The sequence below is a fragment of the Dipodomys merriami genome, unplaced genomic scaffold (assembly GCF_024711535.1).
Source record: "Dipodomys merriami isolate MVZ:Mamm:240054 unplaced genomic scaffold, mDipMer1.0.p SCAF_26, whole genome shotgun sequence".
Taxonomy (NCBI): Eukaryota; Metazoa; Chordata; class Mammalia; order Rodentia; family Heteromyidae; genus Dipodomys; species Dipodomys merriami.
Genome location: NW_027204048.1, coordinates 10229124 through 10252980, shown reverse-complemented (window position 1 = coordinate 10252980; position 23857 = coordinate 10229124). Strand labels below are relative to the sequence as shown.

The 23857-nt window shown below is 39.1% G+C and overlaps 1 protein-coding gene across 2 annotated transcripts in view; it reads left to right on the top strand.

Moving 5' to 3' along the window:
* The window catches only part of Vldlr (very low density lipoprotein receptor), a 40366-nt gene extending 30285 nt beyond the window's left edge, over nt 1-10081 (top strand). The window contains exons 16-19 of one of the 2 annotated variants that reach the window (XM_070035675.1): nt 286-369; nt 738-818; nt 1568-1737; nt 3470-10081. In XM_070035675.1, coding sequence (XP_069891776.1) covers nt 286-369; nt 738-818; nt 1568-1737; nt 3470-3505 — 371 coding nt within the window. In that variant the 3' untranslated portion in view covers nt 3506-10081. The remainder of the gene's footprint in view (nt 1-285; nt 370-737; nt 819-1567; nt 1738-3469) is intronic. The other variant, XM_070035676.1, reaches the window with a different exon arrangement.
* Nucleotides 10082-23857: the final 13776 nt, after the last annotated feature.

Genomic DNA, 23857 nt, shown 5'->3' with positions numbered 1-23857 from the left:
TGAGAATATTTCTTGTAACTCGTAGGAGAGCCTGGAAAATTGTTGAGAAGGATTAAGTGTGGCTGCACCTTTGGGGTTGCCAAATTTCACATGCTGACTTCTCTGTCTGAACTTTCCTGTGTTTAACTGCGATTTCTTTCCATTTGAAGCATCCAACACCTGGGTAACAGTGGTTTGTCTGCTTCACCTGGTGTTAAAATAACCCTTTGCATGGCTTGTCTGAACTAAACAGCTAGCCATTCAAGAACCTGGGCAATAACCAGGTTCTTGGTTTTTATGATCCAGGTACTACACCTACTGTGGCTTACGGTGAGACTAAAGATACCAACACAACAGAAATTCCAGCAACTAGTGGACTAGTTCCTGGAGGTATTGGTTTCAGTACTGCAAACTTAATCTCCACTAACAGCCACAATTTTGTAACGTAAACAATTAATGAAACCTTTAACTACTAGTTCTGCCCTGATTGGTAACTTATACGTAAACCCCACGGGTTTAGATTTTATATCCTACGTTGATCTGATTTACTAAAGTTTCTATTACAAAACTGGTAGTGAAATGGCTATGAGAGTGTGTCATTCATACACCTCCACGGGAGTTGCTCCTGGTATACAATGGTAGGAGATACTGAAGATTGATATTGGATGCAAAGATGTAAGACTGTCTGCCTGATGAGAAGCTAGTGTTAAGTGTTAGAGTTGATTCATTCTAAACTGATTCCTTTCATTCCCTCATAGGAATCAACGTAACCACAGCAGTCTCAGAAGTCAGTGTTCCCCCAAAAGGGTCTTCTGCAGCCTGGGCCATCCTGCCTCTGTGTAAGTAAACGCCTCTCACATGTGGTTGGATATCAGATGGACATATCTAGTTGATCCATAACCACCTTTCCATCTTACATATTGTCAGAGCATTCGTGACAGCGAATTTCATTCACTCCCTCATTCACGTGATACACTAAGCATGGATATTTTCTCTTCAGCAGTTCCCTTACTTAACATGAAAAAAGGCAGTGGTTGATGTGTATTAATTGCAATAGATGCTAAATGCTTTCTCCTTTAGAACTATTAGCCAGACTCAACCCATTTTTACTAAAATGCTGCTGTTCTTTTCCCCCTGGGAAATGTGTGTAGTATTCCTTGAAGAGGAGAGATACAAATGTTTGCGTGTTTTCTACAGGACCTGTAGAGGGTATATGAAAAGGAGTCTGGAATTTTTCAAACCCAGGGACAATGGTTTCTAAGGTCCTTGTTAGACATAGAAATTCTAAAGGCACTTTGTATTAATGGTGTATGTGTCCTAAACTACTGAAGTCTTGGCTTAACACAAAATACCAGAACCACCTATATAGCACTCAACCTAGTGCTGGGGTTCAGAATACTATACCTTCCCAAATGGATGTGGCTAGCTAGGTTGGCTTTAAAGCAACAATAAAACCAGTGAGTAAGCTCAGCTTCCTTCCGGGTCTATATTCTATCTTCTGTTTTGAGTTGTGGATTCCTAACACGTTACTTTCGTGTATGTTATGTAACCTGACCCCACTCACTCAGTCACTCTCTGGCTTTTCCAGTGCTGTTAGTGATGGCGGCAGTAGGTGGCTACCTGATGTGGCGAAACTGGCAACACAAGAACATGAAAAGCATGAACTTTGACAATCCTGTGTACTTGAAGACAACCGAAGAGGACCTCTCCATAGACATTGGTAGACACAGTGCTTCAGTAGGACACACATACCCAGCAGTAAGTCAGCCTATGTCTTTATAGACCATGGCAGTGGGGTGAGACTTTTTGAAAAGGAGATCAGTAACTCAATCTATACTTATTTGAGCTATTCAGATCATGGAGTCACCAAACACTTTATCAGCTGCCTGGATACTAGATATCTAGCTTGTCAGGACATATGTCAGTCAGTTCATAAGCACCTCACCCACATAAGGATGGCAAGTAGTATTTAACATCATCACTGTACTATCTGAAATAGTTTGGATTGTATAAACAATATATAAATAGCAAGCTATAAATGATCGTAACACAAGTAGCTTCATTTCGAACTGTTAAATCTCTCCCCTACTGGATACCTAAAAGTATTGTATTGGGGAGTCAACTGAAGGTCAATGTTTTTGGTAAGATTTACTTAGCCAAAAGTACTAAGTGCTTTACTTGGAAAAGGACCAAGGCCTACCCAACCCAGTATAATTAGCTTTCCTTTCAACAGGCATTTGTTCTTTATTTGAACTCCAAATCTATATTTGGCCTCCCAGGCTGAGGAAAAATCCAAGTTGAGGTTTGGGTTTTTTTTTTAACCTTACAAATTCTCTGGTTAAAAGTAGAATGGTGTTAGTTCACGGCACTCCAAGGTTAATGATCCTTAAAGTAGAACAGGTAAAATCGGTCATGGAATTTTCACTGTACCAAGTAAGTACAGGTTACATATTCCTTATTCAAACTACTTGGGACCAGAAGTATCCCAGATTTTGGATTGGGGGGATTATATGGTATTTGCATATGCATAATGAGGTGTATTGTTCAAGACTAAACACAAATTTATTTATATTCTATGTACATCTTACTCAGAGAGTCTGGAAGTAATTGTATACTATCATTTTAACATGCATTTGTTCTGATTATAACCTAAATGTGGGATCGAGGTGTGAAAATTTTTACTCATAGTGTCATTTTGCTGATGCTCATCCTATTGTGATATTTCAGAATTCAGATTAAGAAGGTGACCTCTAGTTAAATGCATGAACACTGAAACTTAACAATGTTTTGTATCTGCTTTCCCATTTGAACACTTTGGATCTTTGAATAACCTAATCCAACACCAAGTCCATTTTATTTATTTATTTTTAAATTAAATTTTATTGTCAAGGTAATGTACAGAGGGATTACAGTTACATACATCAGGTAGTGAGTACATTTCTTGTCGAACTTGTTACCCCCCTCATTTTTCTCCCACTTTCCTTCCCCCTATCCCTCCCAAGTTGTACAGATCATTTCCAATATAGTGTTTTGTGAGTATCACTGTTGCATTGGTTCACCCTTTGTCCTTGGTCACAACATTTTGTTGTCCCCCTTCCCTTCCCTAATTCAGATAGACATATATACAATACCCAGGGTGCCAAAATCAAATACAGTGACAATAAGGAATAATCATAGGGGAAGAAAGACACAAAAGAAAGAAGAAATCACATAGTACACTAAAAACAAAACAAAAAAAACCCTCTTGTTCCATGTTTTGGAGTTCTTTTCACTTAGCATCATTTTATATGGTCATATGTACATCTGCTAGGACTATCCTAGACCTATACTAATTATTACAACTGAGGAAAACCATGGAACCTATGTTTCTTTGGGTCTGGCTTACTTCACTTAACCTGATTTTTTTTCCAAGTGCAAAATCCATTTTAGAGACTAGAGTCGCCAGTAAGCGATCACCCCAACTCATTCTAATTTATTTTCTTTTCCACAGATATCAGTTGTCAGCACAGATGATGATCTAGCTTGACCCCAGAGACAAGTCTTGCCCTTTGAGGTCTAAATCAATAATACCCCTGTTCGGAATGGTAACCGAGCCAGCGCTGAAGTCTTTCTTCCTCCCATTTGGAAGAACGTCAAGATATATTTGCGTGGATCAAGCTTGTGTACTTGACCGTTTTTTTTATATTACTTTTGTAAATATTCTTGTCCGCATTCTACTTCAGCTTTGGATGTGGTTACCAAGAATGTGTAATCCTTGAACTTTTAGACAGTATTGCCACCTCTGGCCAAATATGCACTTTCCCTAGAAAGCCATATTCCAGCAATGAAAATTGTGCTATAATGTACACCACTTGTACATATCTGTATAGGCCCCCTGTAAATACCCCCAGAGAACAATCACTATTCTTAAGCACTTTGAAAATATTTCTATGTAAATTATTGTAAACTTTTTTCAATGGTTGGGACAATGGCAATAGGATAAAACGGGTTACTAAGATAAAATTGCCAAAAAAAATTTGTAAACTAATTTTGTACGTATGAATGAAACCCTTAACCTCAGTGGAGGTTTGCAAAGACTGAGTGTTCAAACTACTGTACATTTTTTTTCAAGTGCTAAAAAAAAAATTAAACCAAGCAGCTGAACCACCGTTTGTGCTTGTTTCTACAAGATAAACTGCCAAGATGAGCTGAGTAAAGTCAAGTGTTCTGACTAAATGTGTCAACTACAGCAAATGATATTGGATAGCTAAGACTGTAATCAGGATAGTTTCTTTTCCAGCCAAGTACTGAGTAAAGGACGAGGTACCATTTAGCATTTGTTCTACAAATTTGCAAAAGAAGCTGCCTTCATCTTTACCCAGAATTCTTATTGCTTACTATGATTCCTTGTCTCATTTATTTCCTGATCTAGAAATATGTGCTAAGATTTCTATGAATTTTTGTACTTCATACTTACGTCTGTGTTCTGTGATTATACATAGGTCAAAGAAAAGTGCCTTCTCTTTTCTTCTTATTACTATTATTATTATTATATTTAAGCAGTTGTACAATAGATTGCTATTTAACAAAGCAGCTTATGAATACTTGCATCTTGATCAATGTCACCTCTTTCAACATTCTCACCCATCCCTCCCAATCTCTCCCAACTCTCCTCATCCATCACGTTTCTTAATTGTGTAGGATATACATTGAATTATTGACTGCATCACTCCTCTATCTCATCTTCATTTGTCTACCCTCTATCCCTTGACAGGACAAGTGCCTTCTAAGGCAGGGGGAAGGGCTTTCCTCTTATAAAATTCTAGACTAACTTAGCAAGAAGGTGAACAATGAGGATTGAAAAATGTAGCCAGGGGTTGGTGGCTCACACCTATAATTCTGGATACTCAGGAGGCTGAGGATAACCAGCCTGAGCAGACAAATTCATGAGTCTTAGCTCAAATTAATCAGCAAAAAGCTGGGAACTTGAGGTATAGCTCAAGTGATAGAATTCCAGCCTTGAGTGAAAATTCTAAAAAAAAAAAAAAGCGCAGGGCATTGAGTTCAAGTTCCAGTACTGGCACTAAACAAAAGGTTTATTCATCATTGAATAAACTTAGATGGCGTTTCTCAGTGTTGTTTGCAGAATCTCTGCACCTGGAATCAGCTGGGAAAATGCAGGTGGGAAAATGATAGATGTGCAGATCATAGCCGTGACCCTAGACTTACTGAATGAGAAATCCTGTGGGGAGGGTCTAGAAATCTGAAGTTTCCAGATGCCCTATAGGTGATACTGGCACAACTAACCTAAAGTGTGTAAAACATCGTTCTAATGTGACTTCACAAAGCATCTTAAGTGTAATGCCTTCAAAAACGATCAGCCTCACTGGATGAGGAGGAAAGATTCCTTCTATGGGTAATTTTGGAAATCTTAGGATGAAAAAGAGATAAAGAGTTTAAGTAGAAGAATAAAAGTGGCCAGGGGCTGGCCAGGATTTCCTTAAACATATCAAGAAGCCTGGAAGCCAAGGAAGATGGCAGACTTGAACACTGAGAGGATGCTACAAGTCCAACATGTGGTAGCCAGTCGGCTGGAGGGCTTCGTGATGCTTCTGAGATGGCATGACTAATCAAGCAGCAAGAGGTTGAACAAGAAGATGTTTCAGGAGGCCAAATGGACTGGTAGTGACTGAAGCATATTTCACTGGTGTATGAGATATAATGCAATGAACATCTTGCTTCTTTGGCTTAAGCAGAAAGATCCATAATTGCAGAATGAGGGTCAGTTGGTTCCCATCTCACAGATACTCTGATATGATCTTGGTCAAATGGATGAAAGACAAAGGATGGGTTTGGACCTTGTTTTGTGTGAGACATGGCGGAGGTCAAGCATGCAGAAGGAAAAGGCTGTTGTTGTGAAGGTAGGACTAGCTGCTGTCCACTTGTTTCCTACTCTACAAATAGCCACCCTAATGAACAAGTGAACCTACTGAACGTGGTCTATTGACAGGAAGTTACCATTTGGTAAGTAGATTAGTGTTGACCACATCTCAACTTGGAAGTCCCTTTGTTTGGTACTTTGACTCCGCTATAATACAAAAAAAGCACTGATTTTTTTAAAAGTAATACAGAATTCTCATTAGCTTAAAGATACCAATGTTTCCCCTATCATAAGGATTTACAGCATCTATCAACTAAAAAGTTCAAACTTAGGTTTGCAAATACAATAAAGCATCCACCATCTTTAAGATTCCAAATCCTAGTGTAAACTTTCCGGCTCTACATTTGAATATCTGATCCTTAAAAAAGGCATTTCATTTTTCAACTGTATCCTCCTCTAGAAAAATGTAATATACAGCTTATTATACCAATGAGGTACAAACTCATTGGGAAAAGTGAGGTAGCTATATTTCTATTGAGATTAGAATAATTTCATCGCTGGACCACTAGTCAATTCAGCATGTCAAAATAGTTCAGAAACTATTTATATGGCCTTTATCACTCAAACAAGAACTTAAAGAATCCTATGTGAAATTTGTTGGCATACATTTGCTGAACTTAAAGAATCCTATGTGAAATTTGTTGGCATACATTTGCTGTGTCAAGTTTAATGTAGGAGAACAACATTGATTAAGAGGTCAAATAGGAAGCTTATCAAATACCAACAGAATATTTGGAGTAAAAAGAGCCTGTTATATGAGGCAGCTGAAAATGTGACCTCTGAGATTTTAAGGATAGATGAATCAACAGCCCTGTGGTTTCTAATAAAAACATCCAGCCAAGTCTGTGGTCCAAATGTTTAAGTGGCCTTTGCAAGCTATAAGCTATTTGGCAAGAAGTAATCCTAGTTGATCGCTGGCTCCCTTAACACATTCTTAGAGCTATTTTAAAGCTTTGGTGCCATTTCTAAGCCTTCAAGTCTTAATAAACATAAGGCTTTTTGTTTTGCTTGTGTGAATTGGCTCTTCAGAATTGTTTTATTTCTTATGGAGGCCTCAACTTTGGCACTTCCTTTTGTTCCTTATACCACTGGACGCCAAAAATCCTTCCCAAAAGTAAGAAGGCCCAACAATGGGACATGTGAAGGGATAATTCTTCTGTTATGAACACTAAAAGTCAAGATCAGCCTAAAGTATAGCTTTTAACTGTCTTCATCCTGAACCAAAAGAATATAATGGGGTTCTCACTTCCACTATGTGGTCTTAACTAAAAGGATTTTTTTATTTTTTTTTGTCAGTCATGGAGCCTGAACTCTGGGCCTGGGCACTGTGCCTCAGCTCTTCAGCTCAAGGCACTCTACCACTTGAGCCACAGCGCCACTTCTGGCTTTTTCTGTTTATGTGGTGCTGAGGAATGGAACTTATGCATGCAAGGCAAGCGCTCTACCACTGAGCCACCTTCCCAGCCCTGTTTCTTCCTTTTTCTGTCTTTCTTCTTTTTTCTTTTCAGTGCTTTAGATGGAATCCAAGGCCTTGCACATGCTAGGCAAGTGTTCTACCACCATGCTACCCTTTAGCCCTTGCTTATTTCCTCTTTATAAATGATTGGAACACTTTTTAATAAAAACAGATCCTTTTGTTAACTTAGGTTCAAGAACAAGTAATGCACCCTGTAAATCACAGCCCTTACTTTTGGATCATCATCTAGCATTTTAGCCTTATTCTTTGGGAAGACTGAGAATTGTATTCCCCTGTTTTAGCCATAAGACCTAAATTGTGTGTGTCCTGTAATATACAGAAATAGAAAAAAAAAGTCTGGTTTTCAAATAGAGGTAGAAGGATCTTGAATGAGAGGCTATATTGATTAGATTTTTTTTTAATTTGTTGTTATTTCTCTAAAATGCAGCATAGGTTTTTTTTTTAGCATAAGATAGTTTCATGTGAAGTGTAATTTACTGTGTATATACTTCATTCATACCTACCTGCACAAGTGAAAAGCTGTATAAAATAGCAGTGAGTCCCCAAATATAAAATCTGGGATCTGGCCATACATCCCATTACACGTGGTATTTCCTTAGTCTGTTTAGTGTGTATCAGCCTGTTTTCCACACAGAAGCCATGTGGGAGCACAAATGCAGTATCCTCTCTAAAGCTCCTCCTTTCAGAGATACCGAGGCAAGGATAAGACAGTAAGAGGTGGAGGGGATTGGCTCTGAGATTTCCCTGGTGTAGCTCAAACAATGGCTCATGCCTTTAATCCTAACTACTCAGGAGACCCTATTGGGAAGATCATGGTGTAGTCTGGCCAAAGAAATAAGCAATGAAAAATAATTGCAGCAAAAATGCTGGTTGAATTTTTTAATAGATGAAAATTAGAAAAAGGAAAGGCCTAACTGGTAGATAGAACCCCTGGCCTAGTAGGTACAAGTCCCTGAGTTCAAAGCTTCATACTTCTAAAAAATACATAGTTTTCTTCTCCACTGTGCTTAAGGAAAAGTCATACTAGAAGCAGATAATTCTATTTAGAAGCCCTAGGCAGGATGTCAAAAGTCTTCTGTGGCATCTTGTATGTGGTAGCTTGGGTACTTACTGATCACCTTTGTAAAATGGAGATGATAGGGGCTCTCTCGCTGGGACAGTCAAAGATTAAGACAGAAGCATTCCAAGAACTCAGTAATGTCTGGCATTGAGTATGTGCTGGGCAAACATGATAACAATGTAGCCTCTCTGTATTTACTCCAGCACCATCTAGGTTCTGCTAACTTTACCAGTTACAGGTGATTTTTAAGTGTGATGTTCACTTTGGTCTAAATCAATTCTGAAATCTAGGTAATGAAATCATCTCCTATGGCTCAGAATCCTTATGGGCTTACATGGGTTTGTAGCCCTAGCATCCTGGCTAGTATATGTCTGTCTCGATCTCATGCCTGAGACATGGAAGCCAAACTTTGGGCCCTGCATAGTCTTCAGATGGCCACCAAAGCACCTTAGATAACTCCTCCTTTCTTACTATAGGCTTAACATTGTGCTAATCTAATGCTCTCATGTCTTTTATTAGATCTTCACAACAATCCTCTTTTCTTGTGTATGTGTGCCGGTACTGGGATATGAACTCAGGGCTTGGGACACTGTCCCTTAGCTTTATTGCTCAAGGCTGACCCTCTACCATTTGAGCCACCATTCCACTTCTAGCTTTTTTGGTGGTTAAGTGAAAATCAGACTCTCATGGACTTTTTCTGCCTGGGCTGGCCTCAAACTGTGATCCTCGGATCTCAGATTTCTGAGTAGCTAGGATTGCAGTTATGAACCACTAATACCTGGCTCACAACAATCTAAATAGGCAAATATTACTTCTATTTTATAAGATATAAAGATATAAGAGATGTTACAAACCATGTGAGCTTACTGCCACCTCTTCTTAAAAGAGATGAATCATGCAAAGGTTAAGCTGCTATGAAGTCATATTGGGTGTTTGCTGAGTCTCTTTTTCTCCTGATTTTGAGGTGCTTTCATTTCTCGGGTGTCTCGGTACTGACATGGAAACGTAAAGCTAGCACTAATACATCAGGAAAGCACAAAACTATTTGGTTATGTGTCACCTTCCATATGCCAGACTCACCAGAATTATTTTCCCTGGCCCTCTACGTAGAAATAGATGATTGGATTGCAAAGGAAAAGATAAAATTTTTGTAGATGGGTAACATTATTCCTGAATGTAAGATACTCAAGAAAACAAGCTGGAACAGAACCTTTTAATTTTTGAGGATCTTCTGTAGAGAGAAATATGCCAAGAAGACAGGAAGAATGGTGGCGTTGGGCCTAAATTGATGTTGCCGTAATTCCAGAATTGGATATTGGGTATTCTAGAATCTACTCAGTGATTTTGGTTTCCTCAATGTATATGCACAGGCAGAAAATGATTTTTTTGAACAAATGACTCATCTTGACAAAATTATGTTGCCCTTTTTAAAGTAACTACACTTGATACTAAAACATGATTTCAGAGCCTCTGGTCTCTCAGGAGTCCAGCACACCCAACCAAATTCTGATACTCAGGATCCTCCGAATTCATTCTAAAGGCACATGTTGGAATGCGTCCAGTCTGACTGATGTGTAGACAAACCATTTTTCTCTTTTATTAATGAACTGTATGCTTATGTTCAATAAAAGTTTATTTTCTGTGAGCCAGTTCTTGCATGGCTTTCTTTTCTGGAGAGATCTCTGACAGAGCTCAACTCTTTTCTTCTTTTCTCAGCTGAATTTCTGATAATGATTTTATCACTCATTCCAGACATGTAACTGGGACCATTCATGTCTGAACATGTCCGGTTAAGAGAGATGCCCCTTTCTCTTCATATTTAGGACATTTATTGTTACTATGTTCATTTCTCTACCTGCCCCCACTTTCTACCTCTTCTGTGAAAAACACAAAAGTCAAAGCCACTGTTACTGAGGAAGATTAGCCTCCATTTCCCTTACTTGGATGACTGAGAACAGGCCGCATCTGGCTACAGACAGCATGCCTCACAGGCAGACAAAACAGCTCTTGACAAGCAAAGAAAAACTTGTGTCTGTCTGTCTGTTAAGTCCTGGAACTTGAACTCAGGGCCTGGGTACTGTTCCTGAGTTTCTTTTGCTCAAGATTTGCACTCTTCCACTTGAGCCACATCTCCACATTCAGCTTTTTGGTAGTCAATTGAAGATTAAAGTCTTATGCCTAGGCTGACCTTGAACCACAATCCTCAGATCTCAGTCTCCTGGGTAGCTGGAATTACAGGCATGAGCCACCAGCACCCTACAAGAAAAACATTTTGATGCTTTCCCCTCATCAGCTCTTACAAGGCCTATGTGAATTTCATTAATGATAAGGCTAAATCTTTGTGAGCCATAAAATTGTTCTACCTAAAACATTGTCAAGCTATGGCCTCAGATTGCTTGAATTCTATTGAGTAGAAAACCTGGAAATTGACCCGAAATCCAAAAGATAAGTGAAAGAAAATAATCGATGGAGGAAAGGGATATTGTTACAGATAGATAGATAGATAGATAGATAGATAGATAGATAGATAGATAGATAGATAATGAGAAAGAAAGGAGGGTAGGAAGAAAGGGAAAAAAGAAAGGGAAGGGAAAGGGAGGAGAGGAGAAGGTAAGGGAGGAGAGGTCAAAGAAGAGGAGGGGAGGGGAAGAAGGAAGGAAGGAAGGAAGGAAGGAAGGAAGGAAGGAAGGAAGGAAGGAAGGAAGGAAAGAAGGAAGGAAGGAAGGAAGGAAGGGAGGGAGGGAGGGAGGCAGGGAGGGAGGGAAAATGAAAGGAAAAAAACTAAGAAAGAAAGCAAAAGAAAGTAAAATAATTTTAGTTTTGTGCCAGTACTGGGGCTTGAACTCAGGGCCTCATGCTGTTGTTTGCCTTTTTTGCTTAGTGTTAGCACTCTACCACTTGAGTCATGCTTCTACTTCTGGCTTTCTGTTAGTTAGAGATAAAAATCTCTCTGACTTGTCTACCCAGTTTGGCTTCTAACCTTGATCTTCAAATCTCAGCCTTCTGAGTAGCTAGGATTATAAGCATGAGTTCCCAGCACCCAGCAATCAAAAGAATTTGAAAGCTTACAACCTGACGCAACAGCAAGTCCTTAGTGCATGGTCTGCTAAGCCCACAGCTTTGCGGTAAGGTAGAAATACATGTGCAGGGTTCTACTTAACCAGCTATGGCCATAGCGATGTTCCTCCCCATTTCTGAAAATTACACCTTCATAATCATTCACAGGGATTGCATCAGAGAATGGAGAAACACATTTAAAGTGATTGATCAAATAACTGCTATCTCTCTAGCTTCAGAAAATGATGATTCATATTTTAAAAAGTAATTCAAATCTCTTGTATTCATTTGAAAATCTTATTTGGATCTATGCTGTTGATTTAATAACCTGCTTACAAATGTTCCTTGTTAAGTCTTCCCTTGCAATTCTAGCATTTCTTTTTTTTTAATTCCATAATATCAAGATGAAGAATTGTCCTGTACCGACTAGCTATGTAGACTTTTTTAATCAGTGGAGGAAGATAGTCCGTACTTTGTACCACTCAAGAAGGTAAGGTTAGCACAGTCTTTGGATTTATTGTTCCCAGCAAATATGGTTAGCCCAGAATCTAGGAGATGGGCAACATTCTCCGGTCTGAACAGCTACTGCTGTAGTAGCTGATGCTGAAGCAGAGTGTAGCTTTTAAACCCTTCGTCATTGTTTATGTTTTCCTAAATTCATCCACTTACATGTGCAATTTGCTAAAGTTCATTTCTTTAAAACTGAAAAGAAATTTGTCATTTAGCCTGATCCCAAATGAGCAGGCCTGTGGCTTCCTAAAAGGGACTTCCAGATGCTGGAGAAGCCTTGATAGTAATTTGGCATTTCTCCCCAGGCTTCAGAGAACTAACAGTCAAGTCTCTCTAAAAAAGTTCTGAGACTGTTTTATGCAAGGCAGGGCATTAATAAAGAGAGAATGAAAAAAAAAATCCTTCAATTTTTAAAGAAGTTAAGCAAGGATATATGGACTAACTTCACACACACACACACACACACACACACACACACACACACACACACACACACACACACACACACACACACACACACACACACACACCATAATTGGTGTGTCTGCTTCTGCTTCATTGCTTCATTCATTTGTTTAGCAAGTCCTAGGCCCTGGGGCATTATGCTGGATTCCAGAGAACCGATGAAAACAAGACAAGGCAAAGCTCCATCCTTTATGGAGTTCATTCTAGCTGGGAGCCAGGTACTGGCTTCAGAAAATGAGAACAATGAAGGAAAACAAAGCAGATTGTAGAGGACGGTAGACCATGATACGCGAGATATCATGGTCCAGTGAGTTTTCAGATGAAGTGACCTGAGCAGAGAATCTGAAGAAAGCACAGGGCTGGGCTCGCAGAGGGAATAGCAGGCCAAGTCCTGAGTCAGGAGCATGTTGACTTTGTAGCCAAGTCAACGTGCTTCTGTAGCTGCGGGTGGCAAGGGCAGACTTGGAAGGGAGAAAGGAGTGTATTGAGATCAAGTACCTTGACTTCAAAAGCAGTGTTTTAGGCCTCAGAAGTATCTTTTAAGTGATAAGACAACATTAGAGGGCTTACAGCAGCATGGTGATAGCCGATTTTCAAAGGCTTCCCTTGGCTGCTTTATTAGGAGATTGTAGGAAGGCAAGGTCAAAAACAAAATGTCAGCTAGGTGATTATGCTACCTGGCCAGGCAGATGGTCATGGCTCAAAATGGGCTAGTGGAGCTGGAAGAAAGCCATTCCCTAAGTCTAGTCTCCACACGAGGAGGGTCTGTGTTAGACTAGAATGGAGAATGTGGCATAATAGATGTCTCTTCACCCTGGAGTGTCTAATGGATGCTTAGCTGTGCCCTCTTCTTGAAAAAAATTGGGTTTGGCTGCATTTCTTTTTCTGATTGGGCAGAGATGACAGAATCCAAAAGTAAGTGAGAAAATTCAGCAAAACTTTCTAGCAACTAGGAATAAAGTCATTCTACTCCTCCCTCACCCAAAGCAGCCAGAACAGAGAAGATAAGAACTTGAAGCCGCGATGCCAGTCCACACAAGTGCAGGGACTTACATCTCGCAGTTCTTTTCTAACCTCCAGATGAAGTCTTTCCACTAACCTATCGGGGCAGAGCCGTTTGGGTTGGAACAGAGCTCTGAAGCAAGGATCTCTTCAAGGATGTTTTTCTAGGGTTGACACTTCTCTTAATGCACTGGCTTTAGACAAGATACAGCATTTTTTTTTGGTCTGTCTGACTGCTTTGAATTTCTCTGCTACCGATTAGATTCCCCAAAGCACTGGAGAATCACCAAAATTACTTTCCCTAAGAAACTTGACAATCTTGGCATTTCTAAAGTCAGGAAGACCCTGAGCTCAAAGAGTCTGATGCTTTGCCCAGTAGAGGAAGTAATGGCCCAGTTGAGGAAGTAGGAAATGGGCTGAAGTCATGCAGCCAGGAGCCCATTCACTAGACAGCATCTCAGCTCTGGACCACAGAAGGTCTCTCATCAAAAGCCTATAGTTGGATGACAGCTTGTAACTTTTTGTTCTTGTTGCTTGTTGTGGGACTTGAACTCAGGGCCTGGATGCTATCCCTGACCTCTTTGCCTCAAGGCTAGCACTCTACCACTTTGAGCCACAGCTCCACTTCCAGTTTTCTAGTGGTTAAGAGTCTCACAGATTTTCCTGCCTGGGCTGGCTTTGAACCATGATCTTAAGATCTTGAGTAACTAGGATTATAGGCATGAGCCACCAGTGTCCTGCCGGCTCTTGACTCTTTAACAAAACAGAAAAGGATCATATCGTCCTGGACAAAGACTTCCCGGGACCAAATATGAAAGGATTTATTTTTAAGGTGCTAATAAATGAGGTGATTTTTCTGAACTACCTCTGTGTGTGTGTGTCACAGAAGGGAAGCCAAATGAAGCAGAAAACAACCTCTTCCCACACATTAACCCAGGTACCTGCTTGCACTCAGAAAAGCATGCCTGCCTCCCGTATCTCAGGATCAGGTAACCTCCAGGAAAGACAGTGCTGAGAATAGAGGCTACGTGCAGTTCTCCACCCGGCCCCTCCCCTGCAGCAGACACTGTGTTCCCAGCACTCTGTGAACTGTCTCCATCCGGAGACAGATCAAGATTTCAATGGGCCTGTGCAATAGTGTCCATTCGCCAGAAGTAGCAGGCCAGTTTGTGTGCCACCTCAGGCTCCAGAGAACTTAAGGTAGATTATTTAAAATCCAAACATATGATTTGCTCTTGCCTTGGTAACTGCTATGAGAATGTCCAGAGGGAAAAGCAATTTCTATATTGCCATAAGGGAAGGGGAAAAAAATGTTTGAATTTGCTATAGGAGATCCTCAGCTGTGCTTGGGGAGTGGGGTACAGATAGCTGAACCTATCTTCATTTGATAAGGAATCAAGCCAGGAAGATTATCCAATGCACAGCCCATGACACTAGAAAAACTGAGGGGAGGGGCGGGGTTCGGAGGGATGAGGAGAATGAAGAAAGGTATGCCATTGATCAAGATGCACTGTAATTACAAATTGACATGTTGAATGGTAACTCCTTTGCAGACATTTAACCCTACTTAAAAAAAAAAGATTTAAAAAGCTGGAGGCCAATGACCCACACCTATAAACCTAGCTACTCAGGAGGCTGAGATCTGAGAACTGTGGTTCAAAGCCAGCCCTGACAAGAAAATACCTGAGACTTTCATTTCCAATTAACCACTAGAAAACCAGAAGTGGTGCTGTGGCTCAAAGGGATAGAGTGCAAGCCTTGTGCAAAAAAAAAAGCTCAATAACAGTGTCCAGGCCCTGAGTTCAAGACCCATGTCAAAAAAGAAGAAGAATCAGGTCAGGTCAATGGTAGAGAAGAGGGTAGAGCCAAAGGGTATGCAGTGAGAGATTCGATCCAAGTTAAGAGACAACAGGAATGTGTCCCACCATTTTGGATGACTTATATCTTCTGTCCCCTGGCCCTTTTCCCTCTCTGGTACATCAGTGAAAGCGTAGTGCCTACTAACAGTTTTGGTGCATAGCCTTTGATGACAAATCATAGAAAGGATTCCAGTTCCAGATGTAGGTGAACACTTCAAGAATAAGGAAAAGATTTACAGAGCATCCTAATCAGAGCCTGCAATCATTCCAGGGAGTCTTTGAACTCTGGCTGGGACACGGAGCTCTCTAGATGATGTGGAATGATGGGTTCAGCCCATATTATCTAGAGCTCAAAGAACAGGGAGACTCCAGATGACATCTCAAGTTAGTAAATGTACTAAGTAGGCTCAGGTGGCCTTTAAATGATATGCGCCCAGTTTTTCATTAGTCAATGTATAGAACACACTACAGCAAGGAACACAGGAACATTAAATATACCAAACTACAGAATGTGTAAACGGGACTGTGGCAGTCAATTCCTGTGGCCAAGGTCCTTGGGCTCAAGCTGAAGAACACTATGAGCTCACCTGTGGGGCCCAATCCTGTTGTATTCTGCATTTCTCCACCTCACATATGACTCAGCTGTTTGTAACTCACGCTTTCTCCCCCACCCCACAGACTGCTGCTGCTTATATAATAGTATGTCCCTGCCCCTGCCCTTCCCTCTGATAGAGTACCAGTGTTATCTTTCCTCCCCGGCCTCTTCCTTGGCTCAATACCATCTCCTAGAGATTTCCCTATAGCCCCAATTTGAGTTCTTGTCTCTTATTTACTTAGGATATGATTGTATAATAATGTAGATATCACTATGTCAAAATTATTTAATGTGGGTAGATTCCTGGCAATAAAACTTTCTTTAGCACAAGAATCTAATCTGGGTCATTGTTGTTTCTCTGGTGTAAGCGCCAAGTTGGGCATCTTTTCGGTGCTCAAATACCAATCGCAAGAATGTACAGATTTTATGCATGTACCATTTTATACAAGGAACTTGAGCATCTTCAGAGTTTGGTATCTATAGGGGTCCTGGAACCAATTGCCAGTGGTTACCAGAGAACAACTGCCCTCACAAAATTCACATTTAATTCCAAGACTTCCTGTAACTCCTGATGCCAATCTGTTGCCCCCAAAGATGTCCTGCAGCTCAGGTTAGAATTCTCTTATTTGTACATTTAAATAAATCTCTGTTTGCTATTACTGTTTCCTTATTCCTAAGATCCCATATGTAAGTTCCCTGAAATACCATCAAAATGGACAGAATTAATGATAGAATTGTCTTATTTGAAACTAAAATTTAAAAGTTCTCCCTCTATGAGTTTAAACAGCTGTAAGTTTATAGACAAAACAGTTGATTCCAGAGGTAGAATGCTGACTTTGACTCTGTTATCAACCCGTTGTGTTTCTTCATTTTATTTGAATAAAAGAAAATGTATTCCTTTTTCTTTTTTTGTCAGTTGTGGGGCTTGAACTCTGGCCTGGGCACTGTCCCTCAGCTCTTCAGCTCAAGGCAAGCACTCTACCACTTAAGCCACAACACCACTTCCAGTTTTCTGGTGTTAATTGGAGACAAGAGTCTCATGGACTTTCCTGCCCAGGTTGGCTTCAAACCGCGATCCTCAGATCTCCACCTCCTGAGTAGCTAGGATTACAGGTGTGAGCCACTGGTGCTGGCAAAATTTATTCTTTATCCATCTATCCCTTTCCCCTTGACTTTCCCCACATACCTTTCAAGTACTAGTTTCCTGGTATATGCATTTTTGGATTCTTAGTTTTTCTAAGGAATTCCACTGGCAAATATCAAACTCAGTTAATACATTTGTATTTATTTTGAACCTCCAAATTAGGGATCACTTTATCATCATACCTGTGTTTTTACTCTGGAAACCTAGGGTGTGATATAACGGGGAAAGCATGAGAGTTAAAAGCCTTGATTTCTAATCTTGCTTTCCACTTCCACGCTCTCTAATGCCTTCCATCCTAAGCCTCCATTTCTCTATCTTAAAACAAGCCAATGATAAAATGTGACTTAGTTACGTCACACGGGTTTTATGAGGACCATATGGGGAAACAGATGTGTACTATTCAAATGTGAGCCTTTCTTTTATTTTTCCCCAGAGCTGTTTGAATGAAAGACACTTGCCATGTGTACGTCCCCATAGAACTTTTTATTGAAGTCTGACATCATGAACGTTAGGTTTTCAATGATAATCACCATGCGAGATATTCTGTGGTTAAAATAATGCTGAACATATTGACAATGCAAAGTCATTGACACAGCTGCCAATGAGAACCATTTCCTCATCCATTAGATCTTCCACGGATGTTAACAATGCTGCATTCTATTAGGAAGGTGTGCGTGCTTTACTGTGTTTGAGCTGTAGAGCAGAAGGAAATGACAAGAGATTCTCTTACCAATGTTATATTTGGGAAAATAGTTTCACGAGCTGTAAAGGGCTCATAAAATATAATGGTTAAATCTTAAAAACAAGATCACCTCATATTTACAGTTTGCACTGTTTAGATTCTTGCTTGGCTCGGTTCTATTCTGAGAGCTGATGCAACTCAGTGAAACTTGGTGTTCATGGACATAGCAATCAGATAGATCAAATTGCATAACTGTTCTCTAAAACAATAAACAGTACAGAAGGAAATACACTGGATATGATGCCCAGAAAAGGAGATTGTGCTTGTTCAAAATGACAAAATTTCCAGGGTTGTGAGAAACTAGCAGCTTGACAGAGTTGTGTTATGAGTAAATCCTTCTGGCTTCTGTTTCTCTTTACAACTGTTTAAACATATAAAGGAAAGAAAGTCTAGGATGGTCTTCAAAAAAGAAAATTCTACTCACTTAAAAATACTTCCATCTAACTCCTTAGTACTTCATGTAGCAAGTGGCCAGCCATGCTGGATTTAGTTAGCTAAATTAGAAATCCTAGTCTCCAGGAGTCTTTTTGTTTTTCTCGGTGACCATAGCTGTAGTTCCTTCAGAGCCTTTCTGTGAAGAAATCCTTCTTGCAGAACTACTTCCAGTTTTCATCAGAAAGGTTTGCTTGCTCTCCTCTATTAGGAATTCTTCCAAGACTTCAAAACAATTAAACAAAAGCTTTATCAGCAGGAACCTGGGATATTAGAATTTTTTTTTCCCCAAAACTTACCTAGTCCCTCACCAATCACAGCTGTCAGGTTCACATTCCTAAAACAAACTTTGCAAACATCATCTTTTTTTTTGCTGTGGTAAATACTGGTGGCTACTAAGCATTGTCCAAGCTTTGAAACCTGGCAAAATTTGAAGTTACCAAATATTTCTGACAAGTGTATATTTTATATTTATTCTTATCCAGAAAAATTGAAAATCATGGAATCTTTCCCAACCTATTTCAAGAGACCAGCACTATCCTGATTCCAAAACTCCATACAGCTTTGAAAGAAATCATAATTCCCATGATCATAGATATAATATTTTTTCTTCATTTTTGGTGGTACTGGGGTCCAAACGCAGGGTTTCATGCTTACTAGTGGGGCACTCTCAGCAAAGCAGCCAACTTTCAGTGCTGATTTCTGCTGGATATTTTTGAGATAACCAAGCTTCCTGCCAGAAAGAATGTCCGAACGCGATCTAACAGGATTCAGGTAGATAGGATCATAGGTACGCAGCATTGTATCCAGTTATTTGTTGAGAGGTAGTTCTTACAAACATTTTCTTCTGCTGGGCTAGCTTGAAACATTATCTCAATACTCTCAGCTTCCCAAGTATTTAGGACAGCAGACATGTGCTGCCAGTGCCCAGTTAAATAGTCATAATTAAAAATTAGCAAATCATATATATATATATATATATATATATATATATATATATATATAGAGAGAGAGAGAGAGAGAGAGAGAGAGAGAGAGAGAGAGAAAGAGAGAGAGAGAGGATTTATCCTAAGAATGCAAGGTTGGTTTTAAAACTTGAAAATTAACCAATGTAAAGCTGCGTGCCAACGGCTCGAGCCTGTAATCCTAGCTACTATGGAGGCTGAGATTTGAAGATCACAGTTTGAAGTCAGCCTTGGCAGGCAAGTCCAAGAGACTTTTATCTCCAATTAAGCACACAACAAAGCTCAGTGGTAGAGCACTAGTCTTGAGCAAAAAGGCTCAGAGACAGTGCCCAGGCCTAGGACTTGAATTCAAGCTCCAGGACTGGCATAAAAAAAATAAAAGAAGGAAGGAAAGAAAGGAAGGGAGGAAGGGAAAAAGAAAGAAAGAAAGAAAGAAAGAAAGAAAGAAAGAAAGAAAGAAAGAAAGAAAGAAAGAAAGAAAGAAAAGAAAGAAAGAAAGGAAGGAAGGAAGGAAGGAAGGAAGGAAGGAAGGAAGGAAGGAAGGAAGGAAGGAAGAGAGAGAAGAGAGGAGAAAAGAAGAGAAAGAAAAGAAAAAAAGAAAAGAAAAGAAAAGAAAAGAAAGCTCTAGTAGTTCACACCCGTAATCCTACCTACTCAGGAAGCTGAGATCTGAGGATCACAGTTCAAAGCCAGTCTGGGCAGGAAAATCAGTGAGACTCTTTTCATTTTTATTTTTGTTGTTGTTTTTTTTGTTGTTTTTTGGGTTGGTCATGGGGCTTGAACTCGGCCTGAACACTGTCCCTCAGCTCTTCAGCTCAAGGCTAGCACTCTACCACTTGAGCCACAGCACCACTTCCGGTTTTCTAGTGGTTTATTGGAGATAAGAATTTCATGGATTTTCCTGCCCGGGCTGGTTTTGAACCGAGATCCTCAGATCTCAGCCTCCTGACTAGCTAGGATTATAGGCGTGAGCCACCAGCGCCCGGCATCAGTGAGACTCTTAACTCCAGTTAACCACCAGAAATCTGGAAGAGGAGCTGTGGTTCAATGTAATAGAACACTAGCCTTGAGCAGAAGAGCTTACTTAGGGACAACAGCCAGGCCCTGAGTTCAAGTCCTAGGACTGAAAAGCAAAAAAGAAAAGAAAGAAAGAAAATTAACCAATATAATCTATGACATTAATGGTTTGGGGTTTTTTTTTTTTTTAAGTGACATCTCACTAGATGGAGAAGTAACATTTGACAAAATAAAGCACTTATTCCTGATTTTTAAAAAATTCAACAAATTGAAGAGGGAACTTTCTTAACGTCAAAAAAACATTTACAAAATGTTTACAATTAACATCACACTTAATAGCCAAAGACCAAATGTTTCCCTCTTCCTCTGCTCTTCCCTGCCAGAAAACAACAACAACAACAACAAAAAGATAAGGATACTTTTTCTCACCATTTCAGTACAGCACTGGGGATATAGGCCAGTGCAGTGGGGCAAGAAAAACAAATGAATTATATCCAAACTGGAAAGGCAGAAGTAAACTAACTTGAATGATAGATGATGTTACTGTTTGAAAAAGTGTCTGACAAAGGTCCATGTATTAAAGGCTTGCTCACCACGGTGAAGCTATTGGAAGGGGTAGGGTGAGCATTTAGGAGGTGGAGCCTAGGAGGAGAACTTTAGGTCATTGGGATTATGCAGCAAGGTGAGACAATTTCTCTTCCTGTGCTCCCCACCTTGGCCATCCAAGCATGTCCACCAAAGGCTCAAAAAAATAAAGCTATAGACCTTGAACAGAAGTTTCCAAAACTATAAGCAAAATAAATCTTTTCTAAGTAAAATATCTCAATTGTTTTTGTGATGGTCACAAATAATCTATCACAGATAACAGGAAAATCTACAAAAAGAAACTCCAAATTTAAGGAGACAGCTTAGCAGTTATAGAGCACAAATGCAACATATAAATACTAATCATTTTTTTCTGTAGCTCAACCACAATTTGAAACTGTAACAAAATTACAGTACCTTTGTATCATCAACAATACAGAATATCAATCTAACAAACAATAAGAGGACTTGAACACAAGAATATAGTCTATCTTTATAAATGCCACATGTGCAACTTTAAAAGTATGAATGGAGTGTTTCATAAATGTCAACAAAGTTGATAGTGCTGTTAGTATTTTATATCCTTGCATATTTTCTATCTACTTGTTTAGTCAGTTACTGAGAAAGAAGTATTGAAATCTCGAACTATAAATTTGGATTGTCTATTGTGTCTCTGCTTGTAGCTAGAATAATCTTGTGCCATACTGAGAGTGATAGCTTGTGTATGTAAGCAATCATATAACCACACACACACACACACACACACACACACACACAGAGGCACATAGCTACAAATCATTGCCATTCATTGATACAAATGGAAGAGAAAAATCCCAACTCCAATGCTAGCAAATCAAATTCAAAGATATCAAAAAGAGCATCCATCAAGGATAAGTCATAAATCTCAAGCTGTGACAGAAACATTTAATAATAGCAATTGAATATAGCACACCAATGGATCGAATAAGACAAAACTTACAATTTTTCCCAAAGGCCTAAAAGGTAATTCTGCAAAATTCAGTAGACAATTTTAAATAAAAAAAACTTTGTCAAAATCCAGATTACAAAAACAATTATTTCATGCTAAGCATGTATCGCGGTTACCAGCAATTTTCGTATGTAATGAAATATACTAGAAGCATTCCTTCTGAGACCCTCAATAAAATAAAAAATGCTGATTTACCCAAAGATATTTGCAACTTGTTTACTTTTTATTCTTCACATTATATCATGAGGCTACCTCTTTGAGTTACCTCAATTCAATCCCAGAGATAGTTTCTGTAGAACACTAGAATATTTGATAACAGAGAATTTACACTTCATATTCCGATCTGGCCAAAGAATCATGAGGATACCATTTATGAGTCATATTGATTAAAACTAGAAATTAAAAGGCCAAATTAATTGGAAAACTGTTTTCCTTTGTAGTTTTATCAAATGGGATAATTCTTTTTCGAGAAGTCAATTTATTTTTAATTTTTAAAGAACTCTATCATCTGGCTTGTCTTAACATAGCCTTTGTCTTAAGCTTTAAATATTTATACAGGTGCAACATTACCACAAAGTTTAAGAGATTCTTTAACAAATATTATATCACATATTGTATTATAATACTATATTACACATATTGTATAGCCTGCATTATGACATTTAATCTTATTACAACATTATGACATTTATACCCTTATATTGTGACATTTTTCTGGTGTTGCCCATGTTTATCTAAATATTTTACAGTCTGGTATGCCATACCATAATCTTGTTTCTATTGATGGCATCTCTTCTGTGTCTAATTTTTTCCAAACTTGGCATTTTAAGGAATACTTCTACCCTCGCCCATCAACACAGCCAACAAAAAGTCCTTCAGATTTTCTTCATAACCAGATCACTCACTCTTAGCCAATTGTAACAGATTTCCCATGTGCACTGTAGATGAAATAAACAGTAGACCCTAGGATGAAAACTGCACCATCAGATTGGGCATCAATATTAATTTTCAGAATCCCAAGTCCTTAAGATACCAGTATGCTTCAATCAGGTTTGTTTTCCCATCTATACACACCCAGACGATTAGATGCTTTGTTCTGACTAAGAAAATGTTTAGTCAATAAACTCTGCCTACACACAGAGTTCTAATCATTGTTGAAGTCCCCCATTCTTAATTATGATCAGACAGAAGATTATTCACTATTTTTAAAGTCTTCCAGCATTAAAATGAGACAGAGGAAACTTCAGAAAATTCCATGTCAACAGGGGAAACAGAGGAAATGTCCAAAGTAATTTCTAGCTTTAAGATACAAGAGACTAATTACATAAAACAAAGCAGGTTACTATAGAAAAAGAAACATTCAGAGAATGAGAAAACCTTTTAAAATTTAAAAACACTCTAGTCAAATATGAAAAGATCACTAACAGTTCAGAGACAAAATTGCAAAAAAATAAACTAAAATAAATTCTGAAAAGCAAGAACAAAAGATAAAGGAGAAAATAGGTCATTATCTGATAACTGAAGGATTAATCTAAGAGAGCCAATACTCAAAGAGAAACTTCCAGAAAGAGTTATGAGTGTCATCAAAGAAATCATGTGAGAAGGTGGGCGCTGGTGGCTCACGCCTGTAATTCTAGCTACTCAGGAGGCTGAGATCTGAGGATTTTGGTTCAAAGCAAGCTCTTATCTCCAATTAACCACTAGAAAACCAGAAGTGGCACTGTGGCTCAAGTGGTAGAGTGCTAGCCTTGAGCAAAAGAGCTCAAGGACAGCTCCCAGGCCCTGAGTTCAAGCCCCACAAATGACAAAAGAAAAAGAAAATAAAGCATGTGAGAATGTACTGAACTTGAAAGAAGAGCTTCCTGGTGGAAAAGGACAATGACAATCCAGCACAATAATTACAACCCCTCCCCTAAGACATAGAATCACAACACTTCAAAAATCCAAGGACAAAGTTAATACAGGTAATAAAATGTCATTGGACTTTTCAACAAAATCAGACATTGGAAGAAATGGACTAATGATGTTAATATGTAATATTCTTAAATCCTTAATATTTA